Here is a 13,635-nt window from a genome sequence, read left to right as displayed (position 1 = left end):
AACTTTAGTTTGTTATGCCCAGTCCTTGGGGACCCCAAAAGACCACCAGGGAGACCGACTCACTGAAATGCAAAAGCAAGGTTTATTGGGTGCATGTTACAAGCCTTCTGGGACCTTGTCAGCGTAGCAGTGAGAGGAGGTACCCCACCTTTCTAGAGAGCACTATTTAAAGGCAAAACCCAGAAAAGTTACATTAGTAGGGTGTGAGGTGACAGGTTCAATCCTGATTGGCTGACATTTATTTAGGGGTGTCCTGGTGAAAAGCTACGGGTGTGTGCTGGCAGGTGATACTATCTATAACAGTTGGAACATTAAGAATTTCCTTTGGATGGTTTGTTCCTGGGGGGTGCCTGGGTGGTCTCAGTTGGTGGTCTTTCCCAGAACCAGGTATTGCCTTAGGGTAAACTACTGAGACTCAGGCCTCTGTTGAGTTTGTCATGGCTGGGGCCTACAAGTCACCTAGTTACCAGAGATCAAGTGGAAATCAAAAGAAGCAGAGAGGCAACGTGGAGAACAGACGAATCTTTCTCAGCAACCCAGCCATGCCTCACCTTCCAGGCATCCTTGTCCCAACTTCAGACTCAAGGAATAAGCCTTCTTAAGCATTGTATGCAGTCAAGCTCCTGGGTGCCTCAGCTGCATAAAGAGTCTCGTGAAGCAGAGCCACACAATCAATACCAGTAAACGTATTGCATACGTTTGAACAGTGATGGAGTGATGGAATTTCCTATAGTGACCACTAGATGGCAGAAGACTCCCCAGCCAGCTTTCCTTGGAGGCTCCCCATATCCCCATAAGCTTGGAAAGCCTCTGTGTGAAATCCCAGTAGCTGGGGGGGGGGGGGGGGGGTTGTCAAGAAGGCCAGGTGACAGCAAGCGCTGAGGAAGGCTCCAACTCTTTCTGTTACTTCAGACAATGTACCCAGCTGCCGTTAATGTGGGTGAAGTAATTTTCGGGGACTCTTTATTTCCTAGCCTAAAGAAACAGGTACCTTGTTCTGATAACACTTTTCCACTGGGGGTAACCCAGTGGAACTCAAAATTTCGCATATGCTCACAGGCTCTGCACTGCACCCGAGGACCCACCAATGTCTCCTGAGAAGAACCCACTAGACAGAGCTTTGCCCAACCTGTAAAACTGTCATTTTCCTAGCCAAGGTGTAGGTGTGCGATCTAAACCAAGCTTGCCATGAGTCTGAACTTGAACCCTGAGCAGAACGAGAGACTGATTCCTTCTGGCATGGATGCCGTAAAGAATGCCCATGATGCCTGCCACGTGGGTCTCCAGGGCTCTGCTGGTCTGGACCTTCCCAACACCTACAGCCTGCTTTTTGAGTCACTCAGAAATGTGTTCTATTGCTGACAAACAAGGAGCCCCAGTGGGTCAGTCTACACTTCAGACTAAGATGGAAGCTAGATCCCGAGAGAGGGTCCGTGTTAGGATGGAGGCAAGTCTCCATCCATTATAAGCTTTCTCATTCATCCCAGCAACATTCGCGAGACCTGTTCTGTGCCCAGAGCTGCTCCATTACAGCGATTTATTTATTATAATATTTTAATTTACTCTTTGGGAATTTCATGAATATATAGTGGTGTGGGAGGTCCGTCTGTCTGTGTGTTGCTTTTATTGATTAATGAATAAAGAACTGCTTTGAGCCTATGGCAGGGAAGAACAGAACTAGTCAGGGAAAACTAAGCTGAATGCTGGGAGGAAGAAGGGTGGAGTCTGGGAGATGCCATGGAGCCCTGCTGGAGACAGATGCCGGAACTTTAGCTGGTAAGCCACAGCCACAGTAATACACAGATTAATAGAAATGGGTTAAATTAATATGTAAGAGTTAGCCAATAAAAAGCTAGAGCTAAAGGGCCAAGCTGTGATTTAATTAGTACAGTTTCTGTGTGATTATTTTGGGTTTAAGGTAGCTGGGCAGCCAGGAACCAACAAGCAGCGGCCTCCCTACTACAATATAGAATATATTACAAATCCAATTAGTGCTGCCAGTAAGTGCATAGTGTGAGGGCCATCCACTGAAGTATGGGCAACCCCCCAGGAGTCACACCCCTCAATATAAAGGAGTCCCCACCCCAGTAGGCATTGGCTGCTAATAGCTCCTCAGTCAGGAGTGAGGCCTCGTGTGCCCCTCCCCAGTCCATTCCAGAATATTAATAGGCTTATCTAGTATAAGCAACCACAGCGGTTGTAGGTTCAGAAGTGCAATGATTTATTTATCACGTGTGTATGTGTATGTGCATGTGCACACACACACACGTGCATATGTGTGCATGCCACGATAAATAGGTGGAGGTCAGAGGACAATCACAGGGGAGTTGGCTCAATTCTTCCACCATGTGGCAGTTGGGAATAAAGCTCATGCTGTCCCAAAGTGTCCCCCTGCTTCCCACAGAGCTGTCTAGACATCGTAAGGTCCCTGAGGTGACTGGTCTGTGTGGCCCAAATTCAGAGGCTGATATCCTAGCTCCTCAAGTAATGGTGCCAGGAGGTGGGCCTTTGGGGGTTCCTGTGGTTAGACCTCCTGGATGGGTTAGTGACCAGTAAAGACACCCTCGATTGTTCTCCTTCCCAAGAGAACAGTTGTCCTGCGGAACTCAGTCTGGCAACCACAAGTCTGTTTATATAGTCTGAACTTATTCTCCTTTTTGTTTTTAATACACCTAGATTACTTAATTCAGAGAAATTATATTAAATGTAATAATCTGATTTTATACCTGAAAAGAAAATATCTAAACTTTTTCCCTTTGTTCCTTACCTCCTTCCTTTCTTCTCTTTTCTTCTCCCTGTGTGTGCACAGCTGTGTGTGTGTGTGCATATACATGTGTGTGCACATGCATAATCCTATGTACACCTCTGGGAACATACAGGGCACAGCACAGCCTTTGGAGTTGGCCTTCCCCTTCCCCGCAACTGAGGCTGGCTTTCCCCTTTTTTTTTTTTTTTTTTTGCTGCTGTGGACTAGCTGTAATTCCAGTGCTTGGCAGGTGGAAGCAGGAGGATCAAGAAGTTCAAGGTTATCCTTGCCTACAGAGTGAGTTTGAGGGCAGCCTGGGCTACACGAAACCCTATCCCAAAACAAAATAAACAATGAAAAAGGAAAGAAAGGATGCCATCTTAGTTACTTTTCTATTGCTGTGATAAAACGCCTTGGCCAAGGCAATTTACAGAAGAAAAAGTTCATCTGGGACTGAAAGTCCCAGAGGGTTAGGGTCCATGACCGTCACTATGGGGAACATGGAGGCAGGCAGGCAGACATGGTGCTGGAGCAGTAAGTAGTGAGAGCTCACCTCTTGATCTGCAAGCATGAAGCAGAGAGAGCTAACGGGGAATGGTGTGAGTCTTTCGACATCTCAGAGCCCACTCCCAGCAACACACCTCCTTCAGCAAGACCACACCTCCCAATCCTTCGCCAACAGTTCCACCAGCTGGGGAACCAAACATTCAAATACATGAGCCTATGGGGGGGCGATTCTCTCTCAGACCACCGCAGAGACGATCTGTTGTAGCCGCAGTTACAGTGACGTGGTTCATGCCCCGTGTGTTTGTGATGCTGATGCTGTGAAAATAAATGTGAACCTCGTGCTTCACAACAGTTGTACAGGCTTCGGGGCTAGTGCCCCTTACACCCCATTCTGCTTTTCTCCCATGCTCCTTCTCCAGGGAGCAAACATCTCTATTCAGTCTTCAGAACACGTGATTCTCTTTTACTGAATGGGGTGCTGCCTGACTCCCCGATTCCAAAAGTCAATCAAGAACTTGAAATTTGTCATTTTAATCTTGTGGTTATTATTTTACTGTGGGGAACTCAAGGCCACTCATGGCTAACCAGAGACCAGGTTCATAGCCAAGGGCCACTGGATACTAAACTAAATGTGCCCCTTCTCTGACATTCAAAACTGAGCAGAACATCTTGTATTTTCATTTACTAAACTTGACAAGTCTAGATGGAACAGCCCCGGAGGAGCAGAAAACAGCAAAACTGGTTTTTTTCTTATATTTAATAAATATACTCATCAATAAACTCAAACTTTCTGATAACTGTAATTTCTGAAGATTGAGAGGCTTCTAAGTCGGAGGAGTGCTGAGGTGAACCTACAGGCAGAATCTCCACGTGGATGTTGTCAGGGCAATCTCCCTGGAGCGGAAGGAACTGGACCATCCTGATCCGGCCCAAACTTTGAAGACCTTGACTGTAACCGCGCCTCGCCGGCTCGCCCAGGCCTTCCGCTCGCCATGATTTCACGCACACGTCACGTGAAAAAGCAGATTGCGCCATCATTGTGTAGATAAGGAAACCGAGGATCCGAGAAGGGCGATGTTCTACCCAAGGTCAAATGGAGACCAAAGAGGAGTCAAGCGACTTAAGCCCCTGTGACTCTGGAGCTTTCAGCCCCTGCTTGGGCTCCCTGGGTCCCCACGTGCCCGTGGCGCAGGCCTGTTTGTCCAGGTGGTCACTCCGATCTTGTCTCCTCTGGAGCCGACCCTGCAAGTGGCTAACTCTCCTGGCTTCCTGGACAGGGAAGAAGGAGGCAGCAATGGCATGCCGCAGGCGCCAAGCATAGGCCTGCAGCACCAAGGTGGCACCCGCCAGTAGCTGCAGGGCGCCCGCGGTCAGCGCGGCCCTGACTCGGGGCGGTTGAGCCTGAGGTAGGTGGCAGTCGTGGGGTATGGAGTACAGCTCCCACTGGAAGGAGCGCGGTGCTGAGGCAAACTTGCCCTCCACCGGAGGCTGGTTGAGGACGAAGAGGATGAAGTCTAGGAGTTTATATGAGGCCTTCAAAACAGAGAAAAGGATTGCGTCAGAGGTGCCATCGGGCCAGTCCCTATCCCTGCCATCTACAGAATGGGTCAAGGGACAACTGTAACTCAGTAGCCAGCAAAGCGACACCACACAAATGTTACCAAAGTACTTTGGAGAAAACTTTTAAAGCTGGGGATGTATCAATGACTCAGACGGTAGAGTGACTGCCTAGCATGCAGGAAGCCCTGGGTTCCACCCACTCACTGGGTACACCAGGGTGGTAGCCCACACCTTTGATTTCAGTACTGAGGAGGCAGAGGTGGGTGGAGCTCTCTGTGATTTTGAGGCCAGCCTGGTCTGCTTTATCGAGTTTGACATCACTCAAGACTACATAGTGAAGCCCTGTCTTTAGAGGAAAAAAAAAAAGTCCCACCAATTGATGTTTTGGTATTGTGACGGTCTCGTCAGCTTGATAGAATTGTCAGCAATGTTCACTCTGGGTGTATCTGTGAGGATCACAGATCATGAGGGGATCAGATCATGGGGGCTCTGTTCTAACCAATGATTCGATTCGTTGATGGGTCTACAGCACAAAGGCCTTGTGGGAAGGAGGTGAAAAAGTAGGAGGTGGGGCCCCGCTGGAGAAAGCAATGGGGGGGGGGGTGTCTGGGGGCTGCACTTTGCCCTGGCCCCTTCCTGTGTTCCATTTCTGTTTTCTTGTTCTCCGTGCCTCCACACCATCTGTCCCAGGCGTATCCCAAGATGATGACTCAAACCAGCAAACAGAGACCAAAGCCCAGGACTAAACAGACTCCGCCCACCTGAATAATTCCCAGAGCGTTCCCCTCGGCGTACTTACGTCATACTTGACTGTGAGAGTGACGGGCACAGTGGGCAACTTCTGAGCCCAGGTCACAGCTGCCTGCGCCAAGAGGAAGGCCCCATAGTCTGTGGCCGCTGTCACAGCTGTAGCGACTAGGAGTAGTGCCAGTAGCCCCAGCCTGAGAAGACAGCTCAGCAATTCCTCATGAGACAGCTTTGGCTGGGCTGCTTGGAGCAGCCAGGGAGGTGGAGAGGCCAGCAGATGTGTGGCGCCAGCCTGGGCCAGCTGCTGAACCAGCTGCCGGGTGGCATAGATATTGTCGAAGCGCAGGTCAGTGAGGTAGCGGTGAAGGTACCAGGCGGACTCGCCCAGGAGGCCCAGCATAAACAGCCCGGTGACCACCCGCTGAGTCCCCAGTGCTGCGTGGGTCAGGAACTCCAGGCTGGAGAAGTCCTCCAGGATCTGCTGAGCGGCCGAATGCATGTGAAGGCGGAAGGCTGAGCTGTTGCCCTGTGCCTCAAACGCCAGGCTCCGACTGCCTGCTTGGCTCGCTGGGCCCAGCGCCTGGGATGCCAGGCCCAGCTGGTAAGTGGTATTAAGTAGACTCTCCAACGAGCCCTCAGTAACACAGCTCAGCACTTGTCCGGCTGCACCCACGTTGGCTAAGACATTGGGCACCACGGCAACAGCCAGGTTGGCTACACTGTAGGACAGGAGTAACCGGCGGCCCTGCTCGGAGCCCAGGGTAGGCACACTGAGCGCAAACAGGCAGCGGATGGGGGGCACCAGGCCCAGGCTCAGGAAGACCAGGAGACCACAGACAGTGGTCACCAGGGCAGGGGGTCCCTGAGGATAAAGCTGTGAAGAGACCAGCCAGTGATGAAGCAGGCCTGCCATGACGCCGGCCAGGGAAGCACACAGGAGCAGCTGTGTCAGAAGTTCACCGCAGCTGGTTGGGAGGGGCCGGGAGAAGGCATTCCAGGCAGTCTGCAGCGGGACAAGCGCCTTGTAGATCCCCAAACGCCAGAATTTCCATCTGCACACAAGGAAATAGGGGAGCTCTGTGTCAGGAGGGGGTGGGTATCCTCTGTCGGAGCAGCCAGGTTGCTAGCAGGGACAGCACACCTTCAGATCAATCAAAGGTATTCCATCCACGGGGGCGGGAGTAACACAAGCTGAACCAATCAGAGCTTTCCCCAGGAAGTCTTTACAGGGCTGTCAGTCAACAGCCTAATGCCTCCAATACTTAAGGATGTGGGCCTGGGTATCTGGACTGAGGCCATGGTTGCAGGCTCTGAAAGCAGCAGGTAAGTTGTGGAGGGGGAATAAACATGGCTGAAAGACAGAAAGTAGCAAGAAGAGAGAATGATTCCCATCCCCCACAGTCCGTGTGACTCCTGTTGGTCCCTTTCATGTTCTTTCTTTTTTTTTTTTCTTTTTTTGGTTTTTCGAGACAGGGTTTCTCTGCAGCTTTTTTAGAGCCTGTCCTGGAACTAGCTCTTGTAGACCAGGCTGGCCTCGAACTCACAGAGATCCGCCTGCCTCTGCCTCCCAAGTGCTGGGATTAAAGGCGTGCGCCACCACCGCCTGGCTCTCTTTCATGTTCTTTACAGGTCTGTGTCACCTCCATCATTTACAGGCAAGGAAAGGTACCAATTGGTCTCTTGGGGACCTTTTCTCTTCAACCAGCCCTTTATTAGTCACTGAAATCACATTTATTTATTTTTATTCATTGTGTATTACACATGTGTGTCTGCATGTCAACATCATTCATTCTCCACCTCAATTTCTTCATTACATTTTAATTTTGTGTGCACATGCTTGCATGCTTCTGTGCATGTGTGTGCATGTGTGTACATGTGTGTGCATGCATGGGAGTGTGCACATGTCGGTATATGGGGGTTTGTGGGTGCTTTCATGCCTCTGTGTGTGTGTGTGTCTTTGCTTGTGTGTGTGTGTGTGTGCATGTGTGTACATGTGTATGGAAGTCAGAGGACAACTTGTAAGAGTCACAGGATAACTTACTCCCAGGATCTGTTTCTTGCCTTCTATCACATGGGTTTTAAGGATTGAACTTGGGTCTCTGGCTTGGTGTTGGCACTTTTACTGACTGAGATGTCTCACGGGCCCACCATCACATTAAGAGGTGAGGTCTCTTACTGGCCCGATGCTCACCAATTTACCTAAATGGCTGACCAGCAAGCCCTAGGGAGATGTCTCCACCTCCCCAGAGCTGGGCTCGCAGCCAGAGCTGGGTTTGCGGGTGCATTCTCTCACGCCTTGCTTTTTTGTATGCGTTCTGGGCATTGACATCAGGTCCCCAAGCCTGTGCAGCAGGCACTTACTGAGTGAGTTGTCTCTCCAGCCCTCAATGAATATCTGTTCAGCGCTTACTGTGAGCTCAGTGTTGGAGACTGACTCTGACCTCCTAGGCGCTCACACTAGTGACGGTAGAAAGGAAGTTACAACACAGCTGGATTTAGGGGTCAGTGTAGTGATATTTTGTTTGTGTTTTAACAAGTTAAGCTTGCCTGAAGATCAGAGTACAGAGCTAAGCCACTAGAGGCCAGGCAGTGGTGGCACACACTTTTAATCTCAGGAGTCAGGGGACAGATGAATCTTTGTTAGTTCAAGGCCACCCTGAGCTACACGAAATTGATCCAGTCTATAAGAGAAACAGCGTTCACACAAAGGTGATCCCAGCACTTGGGATCACACACCTTTAATCTCAGCACTAGGGAGGTGGAGGCAGGAGTGATATGAGTGGGTGGAAGGAGGAATACAAAGTGGGAGGAGACAGGAGCTCAGGGCAGTCTGAGGAACAGGCAGTCTGAAAAGCAGTCAGTCTGAGGACGGGATCGCCCCTTTGGTCTGAGCATTGGTAGAGGTGAAGAACTCTCTAGATGCTGGCCGCTCTGCTTCTCTAACCTTCAGCATTAACCCCTATATCTGACTCTGGGTTTTATTATTGAGACCAATTAGAATTCCTGCTACAGGTCAGATATGAAACACGGACATCTGGTTTATCACTGCTGTCTTTGCTGCAGGTGGCTCGGTGGAACTGGGCATCCACTGCCTCCAGGGCTTTACGTCAGAGTGCGCCCCCTATAGGCACTTGTCACTGCTGCACACCCGGGCGTCTTCAACCCCTGTACCCACTTCCTGGCCCCCCGAAGACATACATACTACACACTACACACAGACTGATTCGTTTGGGAAAAGGGAACTGAAATAATGTCAAGGAGCATAAATGCTTTTAAGAACCGGAAGTTAGGGCTGGAGAGATGGCTCAGAGGTTAAGAGAACTGACTGCTGTTCCAGAGGTCCTGAGTTCAATTCCCAGCAACCACATGTTGGCTCACACCCATCTATAATGAGATCTGGTGCCCAAAACACTATATACATAATAAATAAATTAAAAATAAATAGTTTTTAAAAAAAAGAACCAGAAGTTATGTCAGGTGCTCAGTCAGCCGGGTATTATCAGCGGCAGGGAGTGTCATAGCTTTCTCTCTGAATGGCATCCACTGCACATCCCTCCCGTTCTGTTCCCACACAGCCTTACATCCGACCAGGAGGAAACTGAGGCCAGAAAGGGGAGGGTTCATTAGTGGTCTCAGCCGGTGAGGGGGAAGACTTGAGACTGGAGTTCATGCCCGTTTCAAGGGGCTGCTGAGTTTTCTTGCCCGTGCCCCTTGTGTCCCAATCCCTGAACCTACCCCAACCTGATGAGGTGTTCCGCGGCTCCTCTGTTGTCCCTCATGGTCTTTGAGAGCTGCTTCAGGCAGCTGCCCCGACAGCCATGGCAGGTGGAGAGGAAGTGTGGGGATCGTCCCGTCGCTTCTGCTTTCGTCCCTTTAATCAGACCCTCCTGGCTGCCTCATCCTGCCCAGCCAGGGGCCCAACTCTTGGGGGCTGGGCCAGCTGTCTCATTCTCTCCTGAAAGGCAGTCAGGAGCTGCCAGGGGTGGGAGGAGGAGGAGGGTAAGAGGAGACATATTTTCCGAGCATTGCCTGTGATCCTGAGGGCAGGAAGGTAGAATTTAGCCCATTTCACGGAGGAAGAAACTGAGGTTCAGGGAAACCATGCAGCTCATTCACAGTAACACCAGACTAAGAGTTCCACTCTGCTTCCCTGTCCCTCCTCCCATAGTTAAGCCTCTCAGGAAAACCCAATCCTTGATTCTGGGGATGAAAACCCACAGGAGACCCACAGGGACCTGCTAAGGCCACACTGTGCTGTTCTTAGCCACCACATACAGACACAGAAAGAGAATAATAAATGCAGCCTGTATTGAAAACTGTAGGTGCTCAATAGTTGCACGAGTCCCTGTGGTGATTGGGGGGTAACTCCAGTCCATCCCCACCTGGCATGCAGAGACTTCTCCCTAGCACCAGTCCCCCATCACTGTCTGCGCCAAGACTGCACCCAAGAGGCCTCCTCTGTCATGGGAATCCCCACCACCACCACACATACACAAAGAACAGAGCTGACAGCCAGCCATCTTCCCTTATAAGGATATCCTGCTGAGTCATGGGCTCAGGCCTGATAGGGAAAGGGACTTCCCTAGTACATAATTGGGGGAGACACCTGTGACCAGACCTTCAGAAAGCCGTGAACCCCTCCAGGAAGCCAAGAGCCTTCGCTCATCCACTCCCTCCCATGCCCAAGAAAAGCCTTGGCACACAGAAGAGCCCAGCAGCAGTCAATCCTCAGGTCGTATGGGGCTGCTACTCTCCTGGAGTTCACATCGAGTTGCCTGGGTACCAGCTATCCCCATGGGACACTCACACTTCGGTGCCAAAATGACCAAGGTTTTAATTTATTTATTTATTATGTATACAGTGTTCTGTCTGCATGTATGCCTGCCCGCCAGAAGAGGGCACCAGATCTCATAGATGGTTGTGAGCCACCATGTGGTTGCTGGGGAATTGAACTCAGGACCTCTGGAAGAGCAGCCAGTGCTCTTAACCTCTGAGCCATCTCTCCAGCCCCATGACCAAGGTTTTAAAGCCAGGAAAGAAGGAAATAGTAAACAGGGAAGGGAAGAGAGGGAGCAGACAGAGAGACAGACAGACAGACAGACACACACACACACACACACACACACACACACACATGGAGTGGGGGGCAGAGAGACATTATCATTGCTTTATTTTGCTGGCCAGTCTTATGGGAGGCTTGGGTCCTTTGCTGTCTAGTGGACTTCGAGGAGCTATTCAGCTGGCCTCTTTGTAGAGACAACAGATCTACATGCAAATGCAGGCTTTTACACCGCTGTGCTGTGTGACCTTGAGCTAGGGCTGTTCCTCTCTGAAGTCTCAGCAGCATCTGCTACGTGAGAACAAAGCACCTACTCCATGGGTTTGGAAATCCAGAGTATTCAGCAGGCAGTACATAAATGTTCACACCATAAACCCTTCCCTCTGGGTTTCAGCCTTGCCTGGGTGAAATCCAGGCTGCTCAGACTTGACTGCTCAGGCCAGATGTCCTCCATACCCCCCAAACCCTATCTCCACACCCCAGCTTAGGTCTCATCAGGGTTTGGGACTGCATTCCATAAACCATGCCCAGTTCTGTAGCTGGTTGGTTAGGAAACAGAGACCATTTGAGGAAGCCTCTGGTGACTGAAGGGGAGCTGGAGCACAGAACCTGGGGAGCAAAAGGCAGGAGATATTTGGGGATTCTTTTGGCATACGTGCATAGTCACCTCTACTCAGGCAAGGCTGGCCTGGCCTCAAAGCCCACAGCATCCGGAGGGGATTGAGTCACCAGAAGTCAACAGGAATGGGCTGGGTGTGGGAGTTTAATCTTAAAGGAATCAGAGGCACGAGGTGAAGAGGAAGTAGAGAGTCTTCGGCTGTTCCCGGGGCCACTCAACTCACAGCCCCACGGTGTGTTGTGTCCTGGTGCTTTTTAGCGCAGTAGGGAGAAGGTGGCTGCAGCACTTGGCTGAGAATGCCCGGGTGGCTGTAACCTTCCCAGCAGGCTGTGGAGAAGACTCAAACTCTAATATATTTGCTGTGTAAGCATGAGAACCTGAGTACTAGCCCCAGAATCCATGGAGAAAAGGCAGCCAGCAATGGTGGCCTACACTCATAGTCCAACCTGGGCATCTGGAAACAGTGGGGTGCCTGGAGCTTGCTGGCTGGCTAGCCCGACTGAACCGTGTCTTGAAGTTCAGTGTGGTCAGGGGACAGCTGCTGAGGGTTGTCTCTGGCCTACAGGCACTCACATTAGTGCACCCACATGTGCGCGCGCGCGCGCGCGCACACACACACACACACACACACACACACACACACATCTTACCAGAGACAACCTAATAGAATCAGAATGGGAGCCACCAGCAAGAGCCATAGAAGTTTATGGTAACAACATAAAAACTGAAAACCAGCAGGGTAGTGGTGGCACACACCTTTAATTCCAGCACTCGGAAGGCAGAGGCAGGCATATCTCTGTGAGTTCAAGACCAGCCTGGTCTACAAGAGCTAGTTCTAGGACAGGCTCCAGAGCTACAGAGAAACCCTGTCTCAAAGAAAAAAAAATCAAAAACAAAAAACTGAAAACCATTTTATTAATGTGTGTGTGGGGTGTGTGTGTGGGGTGTGTGTGGGGGGTGTGTGTGGGGTGTGGTGTGTGTGGGGTGTGTGTGTGTGTGTGTGTGTGTGTATGAGTCCAAGAACAATCTGAAGAGTTAGTTTTATCCTTCCACTGTATGGATCCTAGGGATTGAATTCAGGTCAGAAAGTTTTGCAGCAAGCACCTTTACCTGATAGGCCATCTTGCCCGCCCTGAAATCCCTTATAATAAAATAAAGTATTTGCCCCCACTGAATGTATCCCAGATATGACCTGCTTAGCATGTAAGAAATACACAAGAGCATGACAAGATAATTTATATTTATTTTTGTATCACTGCAAGTACCCAAGGGGAGTCCCTCAAGCTGGGACCTAAAAGTTAGGTGAGCAAATAAATGGTAGCCACCCCCATCACTTCAGAAGGTGCTGTGGGCAGTGCTGCTCTGGACAGCCAGAGACACTGACCCCTGGGCCTGAGACAGACCTTCCAGCTCAGACTGTAGAGTCATGAGTTCATATTCCCTCACAGGCCAGGAAGGCGGCTGAGTGGAAAGCAGAGACACTACACAGAGGTGGGACTTGGGGCGAGGGAGTGTTTATGGTATAACCTATTGTGGAATAGACTATTTGTTTAACTATGCAAAGATATGTTGATATGTAAAGATGTGTTGGATTTGTTTTACCTTGCCTGCCTAAGGCACCTGATTGGTCTAATAAAAAGCTGAATGGCCAATAGGTAGGCACTCTCAGCTGCTAGTCCCCGTGTGCTTCATCCCGCCAGATGGGGGCTTCATCAAGTCTCCACAGCTGTGAGCCCCCTAAGACACATCTTCTTCTCTTTTCCCTTCAGTGAAATGCAGCGACCGCCACCAGCTGAGATTTCAGTCTCCACAATTATTGTCAGCCACAAACCATAGGCCAAAAACATTAAATAAATTAGAACTAAGATCTTCAACTCCTGTTCTGAATGCAGTTGCTTACCAAGGTCCAGGCTGGGACCTGGGAAGTCACCTGAAGAGGGACCCCAGAGGGTTAGTGACTACTGGGGTCATCCCCGCCCCAGCCAAGTTCTGTCACTCGGCTGTCATGTTTAGGCAGCCACCAGCAATGCCACAGGGCCTTTGCTCAATGTTCTGGGAGGTGCTGAGGTGCTGGGGCCTCCACAGAGTTCTGCCCAGAGGTTGAGGTGTAAATCAGCCAATCAGTCCTAAGGCCACCGTGCTGGGTGGGTTACCGGGCAGGCGCTGTAGATAACAAACCAGGCTGGCATTGACTTGTTTGCCCTTCCTGACCTCTGGCACTCCTGGCAGGCCACAGATAAGGCCTAGTGCATTTCGTGTGACTCAGTCTTTCCTGTTCCCACACCACCGTTGTGAGTGCCTCTGTCAGGGCCCTGTGCACAGCCAGTCAGTATAGGGGGATCAGTGACGCCCTGGAGAGTAGTCCTGGGAGAGGTAAGGACAGCTGCCACTGGGAGG

General features: G+C 50.6%; 1 protein-coding gene across 1 annotated transcript; it reads right to left on the bottom strand.

The window, feature by feature from the left end:
* Window positions 1-4,342: 4,342 nt before the first annotated feature.
* On the bottom strand, window positions 4,343-9,339 carry LOC119814358 (osteoclast stimulatory transmembrane protein). The gene is made up of 3 exons (XM_038329991.1): window positions 9,296-9,339; window positions 5,613-6,612; window positions 4,343-4,786 (listed from the first exon to the last, which is right to left on the bottom strand). Exons 1-3 carry the CDS (start codon window positions 9,337-9,339, stop codon window positions 4,343-4,345), a joined length of 1,488 nt encoding a protein of 495 aa, XP_038185919.1.
* Window positions 9,340-13,635: the final 4,296 nt, after the last annotated feature.

The sequence above is a fragment of the Arvicola amphibius genome, chromosome 5, assembly GCF_903992535.2.
Source record: "Arvicola amphibius chromosome 5, mArvAmp1.2, whole genome shotgun sequence".
NCBI lineage: Eukaryota > Metazoa > Chordata > Mammalia > Rodentia > Cricetidae > Arvicola > Arvicola amphibius.
Note: the sequence above shows the minus strand (reverse complement) of the source record. Positions and strands in the feature narration are given on the sequence as shown.